At 41.8% G+C, this 19962-nt stretch overlaps 1 protein-coding gene across 8 annotated transcripts in view; it reads right to left on the bottom strand.

Moving 5' to 3' along the window:
• The window catches only part of lrp1bb (low density lipoprotein receptor-related protein 1Bb), a 260158-nt gene extending 240478 nt beyond the window's left edge, over nucleotides 1–19680 (bottom strand). For all 8 annotated transcript variants that reach the window (XM_063499991.1, XM_063499988.1, XM_063499992.1 and 5 more), the window contains exon 1: nucleotides 19428–19680. In XM_063499991.1, the coding sequence (XP_063356061.1) occupies nucleotides 19428–19518 (91 nt within the window). In that variant the 5' untranslated portion in view covers nucleotides 19519–19680. The remainder of the gene's footprint in view (nucleotides 1–19427) is intronic.
• Nucleotides 19681–19962: the final 282 nt, after the last annotated feature.

Consider the following 19962-nt stretch of genomic DNA (forward strand, 5'->3'; position numbering starts at 1 on the left):
AAAATCAAATCCTGAGTCAATTATCTTAGCCTCAATGGAACTGATAACGGTTGCTCTTAAGCACTAAATTGGCAGCGCTCAAATGTAAACACAATGTTTCACACTGAATGTGTTGGCTCAACGTACCAGGTTTCCATTTCTAATCCAAGGCCACTTTTTCATAGTGGGCAGCGGCAGAGGTGGGAGGAGGGACGCTGCTGTTCAGAGGGCTTCTTGGACTGCATTTACATTATCAGTAAATCCCATCACAGTCATTGAGCGGCAAGCTGGATGCTGCGACAAGGCCCCGGCTAGGCTCTGCTGGCACATCCTGCTGCCAGAGATGATGTGATGAAATCACAAAGGCTGTGTCACACCACAGCTGAGGATGATATGTTGTCTTCCAGTCAGTCAAAATGACAACGGTGTATAGAGTGACACCTACACAGTCTTAAAATATGGTGCCTCACCATCAGGTAACAACAAATCATCCTGTCTGAGTTTTCTCGATGCAAAAACCAAATTGTAAATTTAACTCTGACAGTCACAGAATAGTTCGATCAGGAGGTTGATGTTCTCCGTTTCCCTTTAATTCCCATCATTCCCTTTAATGGATTTTCATATGTTTGGATGTTTTTAGTCAAGAGACAGTAAATGTACAAACTGTAGAGACACAGGAAGCAAATGCGTGCATACCACCGAGCAGCATCCTAATCAGGTGACGAGTTTCTTTATCAGCTGTTTGCTGCTTTATAAGCTGTTTAGTTAGAAATGTACTTTTAGCATAATCTTATTTAATAAGCTCAACTATAATTTTCCAGTTATTATAAACCAGCGCCTGTTATCCATTAGCATTACATCCACCCATATAACTCCCAGAGAGCGGGCTGCTGTGGTGGAGGTTTGTTCGTGTAAATGGAAACATCATCAACATCTGGTTTTTCTTTCTCACTGCAGTTTCTGACTGTGGAGTTTTAACCATGTTTGCTGACATATGTGTAAACTCTGTGTCCGTGACTATTAATAAACTGCAACCAGCTCGCACTGCTTACAATTACAGTAATCACAATACAAGTTGGATTTTAAAGACGCCGTTTTATGATGCGTGATGTAATTTCCTCATTAGGTCTAGCTCCTGTGCCGTTGCATTGTACGGATTTAATTTGCAGAATATAAAACACTCGGTGGAAAACACTCCGGCAGATGATTTCACTTTCCAGAAGGAACAAACAACCCTGAGCTACAAACCACTATCTTTTGACTTCCTACCATCAGTATTTGCCAGAAATAATGATGCTTATATCTGCCGGGAAGATTGCCATTTGATAAAGTTGTCAACAGTGTGGCCGGAAGATCATTCAAATCTTTTTTCCATTCTCTCGGTGAACTCCGAGTTCAGCGCCTACGACATAATAAGACATCCTGCAATGCATATGTAAGAGCCGTTTGCTATTTCAGTGACCGGGTCTTTGATTGTCTCCTCAGCACGACTATTGTTTTGTGCTTTTCATGAAACTGTAGGTAAATATTGCTCTCGTTGAAAGCGCCAGAAAGTGTGAAAAGTTTAGGCCGAGCGTGCCTGCTGTAGGTTTCTGTTATGATGTTATTTGTTGTTATCCCCGCTGTACATATTGCATCCATCTATGGGCGTGCTGGATGTGGAAGTTGCAGTCTCCTGCTGCTCTGGGCTGATTGAAATGGTTTACAATGTTTCGACTCTCTCTTTTCAGAGAGCCTTTTCATCCTCCACTTCTCCATTTTACAGCTCGATTCCAGCTGCTCTAATGCCTCCTCGCTCGTCCGGGGAGGCGACGGGCGAGCTTAGCAGGCGACTGTGCATCCTATGCAGATTATGATACCACCCTAGGGACGCGGGACTCTATTGAGCATTTTCACAAGTACAATTCAGACACACATCAATAGGCTAGGTGACGACCACACAAATGCAAGACCTAAATCATGACACCTCTCTTCTGGAAGCTCATCGTCTATATTAAAGAGTCTCGATGCTAAAGAACACAGCAGATCGTCACATTTACCCGACAGATGAAAAATGACTGCGACTTATAACCAGGATCAGCAGTGGTAGGTGAAGGTCCTTTGCCAAATATAAGCAGCTATTAAAAGGAAATATGAAAGCAATGCAGTTCCCTATGGGCCCAGCACCTCGAACACACTCTCGCATTCTTCTTTAAGACGAGTGCAGCATGAGCAAGAGTTCACCAGGTAACCGCTGCCGCCCTGACAAATCAGACAGCAGCACCATGCTGACCTTTAGCAGAATTTGATTTGGACTCCTTATCACATATTACTCACACACACACACACACGTTAATAAGAAAATATAAACTCAGCACTGAGGCCTGAGTGCTGCATTAAACTTTGGTGGCCTGAGTAAATAAATAATAATAAACGTATGACTGAGCTGTAATTAGGCAGCGTTGCTGCTAAGTGTTTGGGTTTGAATATTTACAAAGACCGAAGCCTCACGCATGACAATTATGAACCAGCTCATACCTCGTACCGAGTTATGATGCTCGGACTTTCTGTTCTGTCAGAAGTAGTTCTGTTTAATCGTTGCTTAATGAAGCTCTGTCTCTCTTCATGTGCTACGGTACAATACTGCACCTAAAAACGAAGAAAATCTTCATTTGCTCTGCCTTCATCTGTTAATGATATCCTGGATAATTTCGTACAAAACCACAGCTTATGCCTCCAGTCAGAACTGAAAATCAAAAGAAATGGAAAGAAACGATTTCTCTGGAAATACAAACGCTTCTTTTTTCAGCTGTCGATGGTATAATAAACTGAACCATTAACCCCTCACTCGAATCATAGGTGCTTTAGGAAAAGACGTGAATTTCCTGCTAATTTCCAGTAAAGCACTGTGGCCATGACAATCTGAGTTACGTTTGTTTTAAAGCTGCACTGTTGCTGCCGTGCCTGTTTTCAGACTTGCAAATGATCAGCAGAGTTGTCTGTGTGTTAAAATCCTCTACCTGAGAGGAACTTAACAATAATTAACCGCTTGCTGTTCACACGGCCGTCTCCTACAGCTTTCAAAACCACTTCATTTTAACCACTGCTTAACAAATACAACTGTTCTGTCATCTTTAACTACAGACCGATTTCCTACCATCATTGTTCTTTTAATAAATAATCACAGATTAACACAAACACACTAACAGTGAGTCTGAAGTTCTCAAAGATCAAAACAAAAATGAAATCCTTGCTAGCAGAACGAAACCCGAGGAACAATCACATGAAATTATTCTCACTCGACTCCACACAAAATTATTCCAGATCGATTTTTCTTCCTCACTGATCTGTGTTTGTCCAGTGCTATTAATTGGAAACCCCAATTTAAAAAAAACATCTTTAATAATCACACGTTTCAGTTTGTGGAACTTTTTTAATGAACAACTGTGTGCAGAAAAAAAAAAGCTTTAAATAAGTATGCAGTGCACATGAAATACATGTGCACGTGCACGGGACTCTCCAGAGACATGACAGCTGACATTAAACACTGAAACTCTAAGCTTTAATATTGCTTCATCCAGAGTCCTGATATTGTATAAAGTCAATGTAATATAAGCAAAAACTCTCTCAGTGTCAGTCCAGGTATAAGAATAAACATTTCTATAAGCACACATGGTTAGGGTCATGTGTATGCGTGTCTATGGCACTCTCTACTTTAGGCTGCACGGTGACTCATAACAGCCGGTAGCTCTGCGTGTTTGATTTGGTGGATTTTTTTATACTGGATGTTGTTCCAGAAAGATCCAAGAATTTTTCTCCTGTCGGGACTGAACCGGACCCTTTGTGTTGTTTTTGCACCAGCCAGAAAACAATGTCGTCTAGAAACGAGGGCCAAAAGCTACGTGTTACACCATAACCTGAAGAAAACAAATTTTTATGTCACAGTATGAAAAGCAGAGCCACATGTATACCACCTCCAACATATCTGATTTTGTTTGCTAACATGCAACAAATATTTGTGTTACTTAACAAACCATGAAACATAAAGTATTTGTATTCTTTTCCATGAGCAGAGCCACAGAGGCAGCAAATATAACCTTATTAATAATAATGAGAATCAGCTCATTCATCTCTTTTAGCTCTCGCATAAATAAGACCGTCATATTAAATTAATTTAAAAACGGTGCACAGAAATCTGCTTCGATCTTGAACTGCAAAAGTATTTCACAATGAGAAAAACACACTTTTCTCTGAGAATACACTTAATTTGAAGAACAATCCTGTTTTTTTCATGTCATAAATTGGAGTAATAACAATGGCCTGCTGCTCAGGAAGAAGACAGAGGAAAAAGCAAAGAAAGGATGAGCTTAAACTGCGGTTCCACTCTCCAGAAAGTCATTAGGTCAGAGAAGTGTGGAGGATGTTCGGCAAGGGGCCTTCAATAATGAAGAGCTTGTTTCCACAGGGAAACATTGCCTGCAGCGTACATTCACACTTTGGCAACTATGGAAATGAAAGATTTTGAGGTGCAGAAAGGTCTCAGCGTGATGCTGGGAGAAGCTGGCTGTCTAAGACTCCTTAAATTGGTAGTTGTTTGATTTGGCAGACGGAATTTTAAACTCCGTGTACACAGCTTATACTAGTTATAAAAGTATAACAACAAAAACAAAACACAGCGATCACTGTGCAGTAAAATAAGGTTTTTATATTGTATGACGATGAGGCTACAGGACACTAAAATCCTGGGCAGACTTGCAGCCTTAACACTAAGAATACAGATTTAAGCAATGCTAGCAGAGCAGACTCCCTGGCTGTGCTCATGTGGCACGGCATAGTCTCAAACCCAATCATACGCACCCTTCAAACTGTCCATTCAGCTATCAGGCTGGCCCTGCAATATTATCAACCTAGCAAAGTATTCAAATCTGCAAAAATATCAGTGTTTGTTGTATTTTTGTCTCAGTTTTGATACTGATGTTGCACACTCTCTCCCAGCTGTAATACATAATATGAGTTATTATCTAAAGTAATCAGACCAGACATCTTTTCCTTTTGTATCTGTTCACTGTGTGGAACTGACTGCTTCATATTCTATGATATAACAAAATGCACACAACATCATGTTTGCATGCAAGTGAAAAACTACAATAACACTGAGTGAGAAACTTTCAAAGTACTTCATGGTTGCAAATATGATCATACTGCCTGAAAGTCAAGAGACTAAAGAGATGATTACCGTGACCTTGGTTTTATAAGGTCACACAATGTGACTGCTGGGAGGTAGTGAAAATGTACACTTTATTTTTGTAGCCATTTAACAAAAGAGATCAAACGAGTCACTGCGGTGGAGGAGGACATGGAGAGTGATAGCAGAGGGTGAGGTGGAGCTACATGATAAAGCAGAAGGACAGCAGTGCTACCTGTTCTCTGTGTCCGGTCCTCAGTAAATCCTGACTGCACAGAATCAGTCTCTCTATTTAACCTGTAGCAGGAACAAATAAGTCCTTTACTGTCAGATTATAGCTGATATAATGTCCTTAATTTTTAAACTTACCAATGCAGTCTGCCACATTTTTCAGACATTGTCCAGGTTACCTGTGGCAAGTTGAGTTGTGGAAAAGACATCATCCTGGTGCCTCCTTAGGGATACTGTAACCTCAGCGATAAGCAACATGTCCTGTGTGAGTATTGTCTGGGGCAGACAGATGCTGGAGCATGACCTCTGATAACTTTGTCAGGAAGCCTAGCGTGATGGCAGATAAATCGAAAACCGGTGCACTCAGAACACAGGCTGCCCAGAAATGTCTCCGCAAAGTTCATTTTTAGATTCTAGCTACTACATCAGAGACTACAGGGAGCTGATACGCCTTGTCCTGACCAGCTGCTATGAGTGTTGAATCAGAGCAGTGTGGTAAATATGAGTCAGACATGAAAATGTTGGTTAGCTGAACAAGACTAAGGTCAAGAGGAGACCATCTAAAAATGAGAACTGTCATGTCAAGTTCGCCAAAACTGATGATGACAGCCCTTGAAGATGCTCTTTTATTAAGACTGTTTATTTTTAGAAACCTTTTTTTTTTTCCTCCCCAAACTACTGTAGTCGATTTCAAGGAGCTTCAGAGAAAAGCCCTGACACACCTGTCAGGAAGACGTACTTGTCAAGGCACTTAATGTGCTGCAGTGGTGAGCTCCATCTCCAGAGAGGTCGTTTAGTTATGGAAGCTACGCTTCAGGTAATTTCTACTTCTGCATAAAAGATTAGGAGACGAGTCACATAGCCAATTACTGTCATTACAGTGTCTCGTGACATTAATTCACACAAGACAGAGCAATCTTGATTGTTGTACAATCTCAAAGGCTAATAACAGGGGGCAAAATGTAATTGCTTTCATCTGATGAGCCAAACTCACGAGCCACGAGATGAGACGCTCTAAGAACAATCACCGCTAAATCTACAGTCTGTCATATAAGTTAACTTTGGGCTTCTGGATTTACCGCTCTGGAGTGAAGTGAAAATGTAAATGTGGAGGCAGATTTATAGAATTACGAGTGTTAGTGATAGTGATGTGTACAATAAACCAACATGGGAATTAGAAAAAATACAGTTTGTTCTTAAGAGTAGGCTTTCCTTACTCACTGAAGATGACTATTTGAACAGCTATTTAATCAGTTAGTTGATTAACAGAAATCTAATAAACAATCATTTTGATTGGTGATTAATCAAACCAGTAAAGCTGATGATCCATTTTCAGTTTTGAGGATTTGCTGCTTTTATTGTGATCAAACACAGAGTATCTTTGGATTTGGACTAATCATTGAAGAAACTGTGCTTTGATTAAAACACACAATAAGTCCTCTAAAAATAAATTCCCTCCAATGCATATTCATCATTACTGAACATTTTTATGCTTAAAGCTGCAGGTATGAATTATGCTTGGGTAAAATGCAGCTCCAGGATGGCCTGTGCACTTTGAGAGTGTGTAAGGTTAGAGCGCCTACAGTCTGCTTTCTATTTACGCTGCGTCGTTCATGTTGTTCATTATCCTCAATAAGTCTGCGTGTCAGAGGTTTGTGCAGTACGTGTGCACAAGGCTCAGGTTCATCATCATATGCTCCGGTCTGAGGAAAACTCTGGTACAATTGTATAAGCAGGTTAAGTAATTTTGTTTTAATCACAGAGTCTTTCCTGTTACTTTCTGATGTTATCAGTTTCACTTAAGCTAGTTTATGAAGACAAATGATTTTATAATGTAAATGCAGTAACCAAAGACGAGAAGATGCCGTAAAAGCCACCTGAGGGAAGATCCCCACACTTTAACAAGGTCAGGAGTCCAACTGTGTGCTTCACTCTCTCTCCTCAAAGATGAGCTCTGATAACGAGAAGAGATATGAAAAAAAAGCATCAGCAGTAATTGCTGTTTGCACATCAGTTTACGTCTGAAGAAAGAAAACACAGAACATCACCTATTTCAACAATGATAACACCCATGTCACCAAACGAGCCTCCTGCAGTCTGCTGCTTTGAGCGAGTCCCCGTGAGCAACATAAACGGCTCCTCCACACGAAGGCGTCCGATGCCCGACAGCGACAAACATTTCACAGGCAATGTGCCACTTTCTCATCGCAGTGTTACGTCCCTAAAATACTTCCTAATTTTAAAAGCAGAACGAGAGAGAAGGTGGACAGAAATAATAGAGAGACATATTAATACAATAATAACCCTCCACTGAGTTTGATGAGACCATCAGAGTAATCATTTTAATTGTACTGTACTCTAATCACAAACTGAATGAAAGAGTCACATTTTTGATCACTACAAACAAAAATTAAAAATTTGTAAAGTTAAAGTATCCGACCATGACGATGCATAGAGTCAATTTAGGACTCGCCTGTTTTTTTGTATCCATATTCACTGGAATCAATCACACAAAGCCAGAGAGGGTAAAACATACATCACACACACACACACACACACACACACACACACACACACACACACACACACACACACACACACACACACACACACACATCAATTTTCCATCTTTATCAAACACCAAATATTTGGATTTCCTCTCAAAAGAAGGAACAGATTCACAGATATGTGAATTACAGTCACAGACAAACCTCCACTTCGGCTGTGCTTTGCATAAAGTGTTAGTGTTTTAATATTAGTAATAAAGTGTTTTATGAAGGTTTTTCATTGACGTTCCTGCCAGAAGGAAATTGGACTGAAGTATCAACACTTCTGTATGTTTCTGATCTGGGTTTAGCTAAAGGACACAGAGAAACCGTTCTTTGTGAAATCAGTGGTGAGTGCTAATTAATTCTGTTAGCTAGATATCCAATGTTTCAGGGTCACTGCAGTCAGCACTCTTGGGCACTGGTGACAAGACAGTAATACTTTAGATTAGAGGACAAATCAAATCTTATTTCCAGTGTTGGAGGATGTATTGGTGCAGTTTGGCCGCTGAGCTTGTATTCCAGGGTTTGGAGATGAGTGTTTGTGTCTGTGCTTTACAAGCCGCTCCACAGCGCCATCGCTTTAACAACTATTCAGGCTAAACAAACGTAGCATCAGGAAAAGCCTTGATTTGATTTATGCCCATAAGTATTTCTATAATAATGTGATGCAACATGAAAACTATGAATTTCCAGAATTAATACCAGAATTTGGAGTTGAGGAAACTTGACGACTGAGCACGGCTCCCCATGAGGACCCGAACATGACCACCCTGCACACTTTGGCCACGTTGGTCTCTGAGAGCCTCATATTTCCAGCTAGGACACACGAGGTGAGGAGGACTGGAGTGCGAGATATAAAAGCTTTGGAGGCAGAGGTAGACCTGCTGCTGGACATTTTTGGATGGTTTGTGTGTATTTGCTGAAAGTCAACCCACTGTCAATGCTAGTCCCAAGGTAGTTAAAGCTGCTAACACACTACACTGTGTCTGTGAGACAGGGTCATCCCGTCTCAGAGTCTATGAGACGCTTCTTCGTCTTCACGTACTTAAGGTGTGATACAGAGGACGGGGAAATAACACACTACAAAGCACCAGTTTCTTCACAATCGCAGGATACACAAGCGTAAAAAACAGAGGTCATGTGCCCCCCCCCTCCTCAGGAACCTCTGTGACTGTAACAAAGCAAAGGGTTTATTACTTCGTGTCATGACCACGACACCAACATAATGCTTCTCCAGTCGCCTCCTCTGACATGATCGCGTGCTGTCAGTGAATGAATTCCACCTTTTTAATGCTCCATCATCAACACACTCACACGCGTTTTCTACACAAACACGTTTATTTCTTAGTTCTTCTCATTTAAATATGATTTCACTCGGTCACCGCGCTGATAAAACATGAACTTAGCTCTTGGTTATTTTTGTTTGAAGTCTGGATGATTGTCATTTTGAAAGTGGTTTGCATTTCCTAACAGGTCCACATTTAAAAGGTTTGGTGGAGCAGAGTCCCTGAACTGATTCTAGGTGTGAATAAGACGTGTGAGTGCGATTGCCTGTGTTATCGTATGACAGAGCTGGTTTTTGTTTCTCTGCTTCTTGAGTAATGTGCGTTGATGTGTTCTGTCACTGAAGAAGGATCCATCCTCCAGCTCAAGCTCTGTGCATGTTTTATATCTTGAAAAAAAAGAGCAAATTTTAACGATTATTTATCGTCATCTGTGGACAAAATTTCTTTACCATATCACAGACGTTCGTACTGACACAACCCACATCCTAAGGATCGAGAGAATACTTCAATCATCTTAAAGGTTGTGAGAGCATGCCTAATATCTCTCCTGGTTTGATGATTATTCACGACTGTGTTTTCTTGTCCTTGGTAAAAAATTAAAAAAGAAGTGCATTCTTCACAAAATCATTTCCAAACAATTTCACAGCTTCTCATTCTTTGTCTTAAATTTCTCATGCAGACTGTTGGTAAAACACTTAGCGCGCCATAACTTATTAAAAACTGCAGGTTTTTGCACCATATGCATGTAAAATTTAGGCAAAGCTAACACGAAACAGAAAGGTGTAAGAAATCTAAAAGCTATCAGCAAAAAAAATCCAATTATTTTTCAGGAAAAAAAAAATGTTTGCACTAAACTTCAATTGTTGACGTGAACAAGGCCACAGAAGCAATCATAGGAACGTGCTTTCTAAGAGAAACATATTAAATCTCAGTAAGTCCAGAAGGGTTTTTATTTCTCTGGGGTTTTGTTCTTGGCATTGACTGTTTCAGAAACAAGTGGCCCTTATCAGGCACTGAGCAGCGAGAGATACCTGTGACAGCCGACATTTTTGAGGCCCAAGTGCTTAATCTCTGGTCTCTGCTCCGGAGCAGTGAGACACATCACTAGAGCAAGGAGGGAGTGACTGCGTGCATCTCAAACCAGCTGACACAAGAAATGGAAAAAAAACACCCTGCATGAGCTCGAGAGCACTCGTCTAATCGTATCAAAGACTTCTACAAACAAACATGGGTGAACTGTGATTGATGGGAGCGCAGTTAATAGGTCTCCCAATCCAACGCTGTGAGAGAAAGGAGGGTGCCAGAGACCAGAGATCAATAGCAACTCGGAAGCATGTTAGGGGATCATACTGAATCAGATTGATGACAGCTGGTGGTGATGTATTTGGCAATCTAATTTTAACACAAAGTAACTCAGTGATAGTGCTGCCACAAAACTGAACTCAATCCTTGCGGGCCAACAGTATCACAGCTGTAGAGAGACACCGACTCGTGCTGCAGGTGGAGGTAGGGGCAGCAGCACTGTTTTATCTTTGATTTTCAATTCGTGCTCCGCGCCATTAAAGTGCATTAAATTATTCACACTTTGTGGCAATCTCACAAATATTTTAGTCCCAAAAAGCTCTTTCGGTGCAGTGCAGAGCTTGGACATACACGCCAAACCGACAGGGAAAAAATCTGACTTGTACATATCCTAAATGCAGGCCCACGATTTTTACCGGCTGCACATTTGATGTAGCCACTCACGGCTTTGCACACAGGCGTGAAAACGACGCCAATAATTTCCTTTTCTATCCTCCATCTAACTGGATTGAAGCATAGTGAGCTCTGCCAGGGAAGGCAGCCACAACACAGACAGGGCATAGACATTCATTGTAGACAGGCTTAATTTGTGTATATGCATGTGCTTCTCCAAGTGCTGGCATGTTTGTGTGTGTGTTTGCCTTTGCTGAGCTCGTACGCTAATCAAGAAACCATAAATACCGGGTGCCCTATGTAAATGTCTCACACTGTGCACTGTCCTGGATCGTCACTAAAGATCATTTAATTCTCCGTATTCATTAATGGCTATGCTACAGGTCTTTAAGGCAATGGGTTGTGAAAATGACTGAAAAACAAATCAGGCAAAAGACAAAATATCATCTGGTTAGCTGTTTCTGCATAAGCATTTTATGTTTAAAGCCATAAAGGAGAAATATGGATTATTGCAGAGGTATAAAATGAAACACCTCAGTGGTTCAATATTTCTTAATTACTCTATGTGCCAATTTCTCTTTTAAGAAGGACACAGCGCAGCATCACCAACTGGCCTTAGGTTTGTCTGCTGAATGAAGCTTGTTGGGGGATGGATGAATCCCTCCCCTGTTCTGGTTTTCTGAGCCAAGTCTGCATGATGGGGCCCTGAGCCTTCGGCCTGTGCCAGGTGGCAGCTGGGAGAGAGAGTCCCCAGCCAGGCCTCAGCAGCCCTCTCTCTGGTCCTCTGGCCGCCGCCGCTGCCACTCGCCGAGCTCGACACCAACTCTACTGACCTACAGATTGGTCGGGAGTACTGGTGTTGACCCTTTTTCCAGATTTCATTTTCTGTGTCTGAAATAAATTCTTTGTGCAGAACATTTTTTTAAGACACGGTGAAGCGCTGTTCTTCGGTCTATTCCAGAGTCGTCATGAAAGTAGGATCCAAACTTGATACCGACACCCGGAAAATATTCAGTACTATTTTCAAAACCATGAAAGTTAATCAGCCTTTCTAAAAATAAAGATTATAATAATACTGGTCTGAGTAAATGTATTCATCTACAGCCATTTGTGCTGGTTTGGCACTGGTTACACTGCTGATCAGATGGAGCTGCTAAGGTAAGCTGCCACTGTTTCTGTCTAGTGGTCAGCTGAGTAGCTTCAACGCTAGCATCGTAATGCTAGCATATTGATTAAACAGATGGCTGAAACAGCCACCGGGTAACTGGCATGTACCACCCAGGTTAACATTTATGACAACTGTTCAATATTTTGGTGCAGTTGAAACGGGAGCTTTACCGACCTCATGTTGCTGCACCACTCTTCATGTGTTCAGCTGCTAGTGAGGGGAGGGGCTGCTCACATGCCTGCATGCAGCAGTGATGTGAGAAGAAATGTTGTTTTTTATTTTAACTTTAAAAAAATTATGTCAAGGCTTCCACACAGCTGTGTTAAGTAACACTAAAGAAACTGTCTGTTTGACGCTTATTTAACTTTTACTAAAACATTGAACTGACTCAGAGAAAAGCTGTTAAGTTAACCTGCACTAAAAGAAAATGAAATATCACTATTGTTGGTTTTAAATATTCCTCTTTAGTGTACTTACCAAACAAATCAATTTTTTAAGATTACTTGAGTCATGTCTGGTATTTCAATGAAATACTCTGTTTTTGCAAGTCAATTCAATACCTCTTTGTTTAGTAATTTCAACATTTTAGAGTAAAACAGTGAATTTCACAGGAGTTCTCTCACCCCTTTTCACTCAGTTATTTAATTCTGAGTTATTTTAATCTTTGGCTCTTTTCTCCTTCCCCTCACTCCCATCCGGTCACGGCAGATGGCCCCGCCCCTCCCTGAGCCTGGTTCTGTCGGAGGTTTCTTCCTGTTAAAGGTGAGTTTTTCCTTCCCACTGTCCAAAGTGCTTGCTCATACGGGGTCGTCTGATTGCTGGGGTTTCTATGTATTATTGTAGGTCTTTACCTCACAAAATTAGACATTTTTTGCACTATATAAAATTAAACTAAATTGAGTTGCTTAACACAGTTGGATAGAACTACTTGACTTTTTTCAGTAAATCCAAATCCATTTTTTTGAGTGTTCAGTTTTTAATTGAAATAATATAAATGACACTAATATATTAAAGAATACATAATTTGTTCAGCAAATTCTTCAGTAATTCAGTACTGTTACAAATGAATTTCATATCTGATAATAATTTGTCATTTTTAGAATAGAATAGATATAATATTTCAGTCTAAATTTGTATTTTTTATTTTGACAAACCTACTCTGTACATGCTTTCATGTATCCACAGTACTAAAAGATACTACATTTTTATAATTTTGGTATCGAAATATACTGTAAATAGCAGTTCTGGTGACATGCTTAGTCTGTTAATGTCTGATATGGTATTAACATGAAAAAGAAGTATTCTCTGCACAGTGATAAATCAAATCGTAAATCTTGTTGAAGCTGTTTGTTAACCAGGAGATCATATTATTAAATATTATTCACATTACAAGTGAATAATTCAGAAAAGATTGCACCACAAATATGCCAACATCTGCAAGCAACAGTGACAGAGCTCTCCATACAAGGTGAATGCTCTCGTCTGTAAGACCTCAAACATACAAAAAATAAAATAGTTTTTACAATAAAAAAGTTCAACATCATCTTAAATAGTTTGTAATACTAAGAACATTTTCTGTATCAATTTGTCATTTCTGGATACATGATGTGCAATATATAGCTGTTAGCTAACAGCATGCCAATAGTCAATCAGAGAGCTTTGTTTTTATCTATAACACAAATCAGTGACAATAATATTAGCCTGTCAAGTGTCGGGTTAAGCTAGTGATGCTGACGGGTCTTTCCTCCGTCATATTTGAGCAGCGCTCCACATACATCCTCTGTATTGAAAGGTCCCAGTTATATCTCAGCACTGAGGGAAAGGTTTGTCTCATGCACTCGTTTTTTCATGCATTTTGCCAAATTATGTCAAACGAACAAAGCACGCTGTCGGTTCCTGTAGGCCCGTCTAGACATAATGGAGGAACTCGATGATGGCAACAGTATGATTTACAGCGTAAGAATCCTCCGCTGCTACATTGAACGTCTGTACATGCTGAGCACACAATTGTATCTCCTCGGGGTGCTGCCTCCATCCAGCTAACTGTTCACCCTTTCAAACTGACAGACATACTTTTAGCCTGCGATGGAGGCACTTTTCACCCCTTAGGATACCTCAAGAAAGATGTTTGCTTAACTCAGACCTTGAGCTTCACACTCAGCTGCATACTAACTTTAACCTTTACTATACAGCTAGTCAAAGCTACACATCCCTGTTTCATTGTTCATTTTAGCAGATGGTCTCATTGGTGCATAGAATTTGTTTTTACATTTCTAAAGTACATTACCTCACCCTTACATTTCATTTTATGATGTGTTCTATCGTGTCTGTCACCTACTGATGACCTCATACTTAACTCGACTTATGAGAGCAGCAGCGTATCCCACTACTGCTCTTATGAGCCCTATTTTCATTAGCATATTTGGCAATAAAACAGTAATGCTTTCCTGCATTAATAATTCATTCAGAAGTTTTTTTTATAAGAGGAACCATATCTGTATACAGCTGAGTTAAGTTCTTAGATTCAACGCCAGCATCATGGGATTTCTCTAAAGACAAACTTGCTGATTCAATATTCACCTTTTAAATTATGTAACATTTTGGAAAAATCTAATATCAAACCCCATGCCACCCACATAATTAAGTCTTCCCAGAACATTAACCAAAACAGATCATGTGGGTCAGAAATCTAGCTCCTCCTCCCATTGATAATCAATGCTACAAGTCAATTTACAGCCAGTGGCTTCCACAACCTGAGCCCACTGCATTACTTATTCAATTGTAGCCCATTAAGACTGTGAGAGCTGATATTAAAGGTGACACGAGCAAAAATCTAACAGCTTCCTTCAATAACTTTGTTCCATACGAGGCAGTCCAGCCCCACCTTCATACTCCACGCCATAATGAGGCGTGCGGATCACTGAATTCGACTGTAGCTCGAGGCCATGCTTCACCTCTGCCCTGAGATAGATGTAAGAGCTCAATGACAGCAGCACTTAGCTGACATCACCAGATAGATGTGTCAGCTGTTTCAATGTCTTTACATAGCTCATAAAAGACTGAATGCCACCCTGCAAAAGTGCAGTCTAAGCACTTGCCTCAAACAAACCTCAGAAATCCTGCCACGACTACTATGATGTTTAGAGGACTTCTGGGAGGAAAAGGAAAATACCGAGGTTTAGAAGAAGTGCTCATATATAACTGGATCTGACCTTCCGCAGATGTAACAAGCTGACAGGCTTTTTCTGACAACTTGTCTGGTTTTCTAGCCAAGACAAACCTATGAAGCAATACTTAACAAAAAGCACCTGAAGCACAACTCATGGATGCCAATAACAACACCAGCCAGTACCACTTCACCACTTCACAAATGTCTCCAGGCTAACAGAGCGCAGGCTAATGCATTCGACAGCACACTGCGTCTGTGTTTATGTTTTTACCAGTATGATTTCTTAAATCATCAGAGCAGTCAGGTGATTGCAGGTTATTTTCAGTCCTTAAGATCCCCGCTTGCTGAGGTTCACGCTTTTGCTGCCTTGTCAAAACAGGATGTGGACAGAAAATTGAGCTACAAAGGAGCCCTCGCAGCTGGAGGCCTCTTCTAGTGTTAATGGTTTCCAGAAAAAGACGTAAAGCAGCTATGAAAACAGAATTCAGTCCAACCTTTGAAGGTCAGCTGCTAGTCTCTATCCAATATTTCTCTCCTAAAAACAACACCCTGATCTTCATATAACACCAGCTTCCAGAACACCAACAAGGATATGGAACATGTCTGTTTATTTTGTTTGTTTGTTTAGAGGTGCTAAAACCAAGTGATTTACATAATATCCATTTATAAAGTCCACTCACAATTTACTGTGTACTAGCTGTCTATTAAATGAGTAAGGGTACAAAGGCGACATTAAGCAGGGCGGACATTTTTCAAACAGTTCCTGTAACCCTACATTATTTTAACCCTCGGCTTCCTGTCACAGTCGCTCCTACCGCTACAGCCAAATCAGCCCCTTCAGGTTGGACTCCGTCATTTCTGCTTCTGAGATGTGTTGCTATCCTCGCCACGTGTACCTGTCTGCCCACCTTCATGTGTGAATTTTCAATATTAAACTGTTCCCTCCTGCAAGGTTGCTTTTTGCACTCAGGTTCTCCTCCCCGCCTCTGTCTTTGTTAGCACAGTTACAGATGAAGTTTGTACATCACACTTTCAGTCTCAAGTTTATTTTTGTGAACTCTGGAATTGCTAATCAGTCCCGGAGCCTTCCTCTGCTCCGATTTGTACCTGAGCAGGAGCGGATTCCTGAGGTTACTGATATGTTTGTGTGGTTTAGCAAATGGCCTCTGCATAATCCTACGAGGTCTAGCAGAGCAGCTCGAAATGAGTCGTGCAATTCGACGTGAAAACGTTTCAGTAACAACTGCAGGTAGCAGTGCTTACATCAGCCTCCTCTTTTGGCGCTCTCTACAGGCCAGCTTGCCGTACGCGGTCTTCTTTGGCAGACTCTCTTGTGGCTTCTCGTACCTTAACCATCTCAGCTGAGCTGTCATGATCGGAGCATTAATACTGGCCACTTCTGCCTGCTTCAGCACTTCAGAGTCAGGAACTTTGTCTCATCATCTTAAGCCCACGATGCTCCCTGAGAGTCACCTCAGGCAGTGGAGGTGAAAACAGTTCAGCATTTTGGAGCGATGACTATCAGTCTCACATGCATACAGAAAAGATGAGAGGAGTGCAGCTTTACACGCTTTCAGCTTCGTTTCTGAGTCATTCGCTGTTCGTATCGACCCGTCAGCCTGACAAAAGCTGCGCCTGCCTGCACAGTTGATGCAGCACGCTGTGGCTTTAACTGTTTAGAGTAGAATAATAGAATTAGAGTCATTCTAAACACTAAAAGTTAAAAAGTAAAAAATATATTGTAGCATAAGTTTGTATATTCATAGTTGCAGTAATATTTTAAAATGTACCAGAAGGAAGAAAAAAACAGTTTCCTAATTTTTTTCTGAATAAATAAAAATATATTACAATAATTTAATAATGAGAACATACTTAAAAGGATGCCAAAGACATGCTTTTGTTTCTCAAATGGTCCAAAAATGTTAAAATTATCCTGCATTTCTTACAGTGTGCCCTTTAGCACTATATTCATCCTGGCAGGCAGTGTTTGGTGTAGTCCACATGTTTTATGTCTTTATTGTCCAATGATGAGTGTTTAGACAGTAACATTTCAGGAGCTCACAACTGAGAAAATCTACAAACTCATTATCTCTGCTGGCCAACGTGCTGCACATAATGCAGACGCTGAACGACTTCTCCCTCATCGTGATTCTGGTGCTTGTCTTTGCACACATACACACACGGGCACTTACATACACTTCTGCGATGGTATCTGGCTATCTCACTTAATTAGCCTCTAAAGGCAGCCTTCCTCGTATTAGTGGATGTGCCTTGCACTATACTATCGTCTCTTAAATAGGGTATACATTACAAACAACCTTGAACTGTTTGCGGCTGGTGATGCTTATCTGGTGCTGAGGTCACTGCATGGCATCCAGGTTTTTGGTTTTTTTTAGAAATTAAATAAACAGGTAGTGCTGCGGTGTGTCCAAATTTCCAAGTCTGTCCTTTTGTTAGATGAGCAGCGTACTGCCACACCAGCCGATCAGGTCAGTCTGCTCAATGTTAGATGGGCATGAGCGATAAAAGGGGAAAAACAAGGTGGAAGCATTTCAAAGAGCCCGTGCCATTGTAGGAATGATTCTGGAAATGCCTTTTATTCATGCAGAGAAAACCACGGGCTCACTACTTGGCATTCAAAGTAACAACGCTGCTACCACAAAGCAAATTAATTTCAGACTAATTAGGATAAAAACCAGCTTTGGTGTTGAAAGAAAAATGAAACGCTATTATCATTACCGTCCATTTAGACACAGCTACAAGAGCTCCCATTTATCCTGGGTACAAATGGAGCAGGACAGCACACAGAGATACAGGGTCCAACTTTCCAACTCGGATTTATCTGAAAGTAAATTTGGAACCTTTGTGTCTGTGAGTCCGCCCCATCCTATCTGCTGTCCTTCTAAATACTGTTATAGCAGCTCGATGAGCCATTATGATACCTGTTTTTACTCTGATTCAAGCCACACCTCCACCCTCACAGAGCAGGAGGCAGAGAAAGGTAGCTGGTTTTTTGTTGGTTTTGGTGATTTACAGTGATTGGAAGGCAGGCTCCTGAGTCTCCTTCGTGAAGGTTTCACAACAAGCAAAGCAGCCCTGACAAAGATTTCTCTGCTGGGGAACAGAAAGTGGGAGAACTGTGAAGCAATCATGTCCACTGACAACAAATCAATGGGCATGCATACATGTTCCTTACAACTGCATGTTACACTTACCACAGTTTGTCTTTGAGGGACGATTAATGCAATCAGCCCATGACTCAACATGTAAGTACTGAAATGGGAGTTTTGAAAGGTTCACAGTAAAAGTTGATGTTTGACTATAAGGATAACTGCTTCAATTCAATTCAGTTTTATTTTATACTGTAAGGTAGACCCTACAATAATACATGCAAACTACTAAATCACAAATGTACATATTTTGTGTAATTGAAAAGCCCGCTGATAACCTCCTTTGGGTTTCATAAATTCTCCATCCTTGCATACTCCCAATAAATTCCTGTCTATGAATGCAGCTGTTTAAAAAAATAGCACGAGCCTAATATGCGCTTTAACTCGATAAAATCCTGACAGTGCCTGCTCGGTGAAGCTTCGTTCCTCTCGGGGATCCTGCTCTGTGCCTCGGATTTTTAGATTTCCCGGAGCCTTTGTGGCGGAATTTAAATTCACCTCAAAATGATTTCCCGACATTACCCGAGCACGGAGCCACTGCACCGCGCACACCGCTGCGCGTTCGCACGGCACAGGTATACCGGAGAGACAGCACGCACTCCGGCACCGGGCTCGGCTCTGGTCACCTGCTGCATTGGAGGATAGCGCTGCTACGCACCTGCAGTCAGAGCCACCGAGTCTATCCCGGTATATCCACGGGAACGTTCCTGAAAATGCCCACGCGGGAAAGCGGTGCAACACGCACGCTCGGGGGGTCACCGCACAGGTGGTATCGTTATTTGTGGTCCAACAGCTGGGGGGGGGGGGGGGGGGCACATTACAGTGAAACATCCTCAATTACAACACACAGAGACGACTTAGTGAGGTATGCCACCGACCATCAACTCTCCATCGTTCAGAAACACGTTCACATCCAGCAGCTGCTGCCCGTCACGGCGCCCACACTGCACTAAAGGCGGCCCGCGCTGCCAAGTTTCACCGGACTGCGCATTCCCGGCGGCCCGGTGGCTCCTTACCTTTCTCCTCGTCCGACACCGTCGAGGGCTCGGCGCACGGAAATAATCCCGAGAACAGGGCTAGAAAGGCGAGTAGAAAAAACTCCGACATGTTTTCGGAGAGCGGGCTGTAAAGAGCCACGGTGCTTCTCCTGCTCCTGCTCCGGGTCCGGGTCCAGTCTCCCCCTCCACCACCACCCGGTTGTCGAGCGCCGTTATTCGGTGATGTCCAGCGGAACCAGTGCGCAGAACAGTGCAGCGCTCCTCCGGCTCCTCCACACACGCACACCGCCGCTTTTCAGAGCGAACAGACGCACCGGAGACGCCAGGAGAGAGGAGAGGACAGGAGAGGCGGGGTGGGGTGGGAGAGCAGGAGGATAAGGAATGAGTACGTTTCCTGTCTTTTCTCAGTGATTAAATGCCGTCAAGGTGGCGCAGCTCGCCTGAAATTAATCAAATCCGTTCGCTGTGCAGTCAGTGGAGTGGGTGGGTGTCAGCCTGAGGTCCAGGGGTGCAGAGGGGGTCCTTAAAAAGAAGAAAAAGTCAGAGGATGTAG

The sequence above is a fragment of the Pelmatolapia mariae genome, linkage group LG16_19 (genome assembly GCF_036321145.2).
Source record: "Pelmatolapia mariae isolate MD_Pm_ZW linkage group LG16_19, Pm_UMD_F_2, whole genome shotgun sequence".
NCBI classification, from domain to species: domain Eukaryota; kingdom Metazoa; phylum Chordata; class Actinopteri; order Cichliformes; family Cichlidae; genus Pelmatolapia; species Pelmatolapia mariae.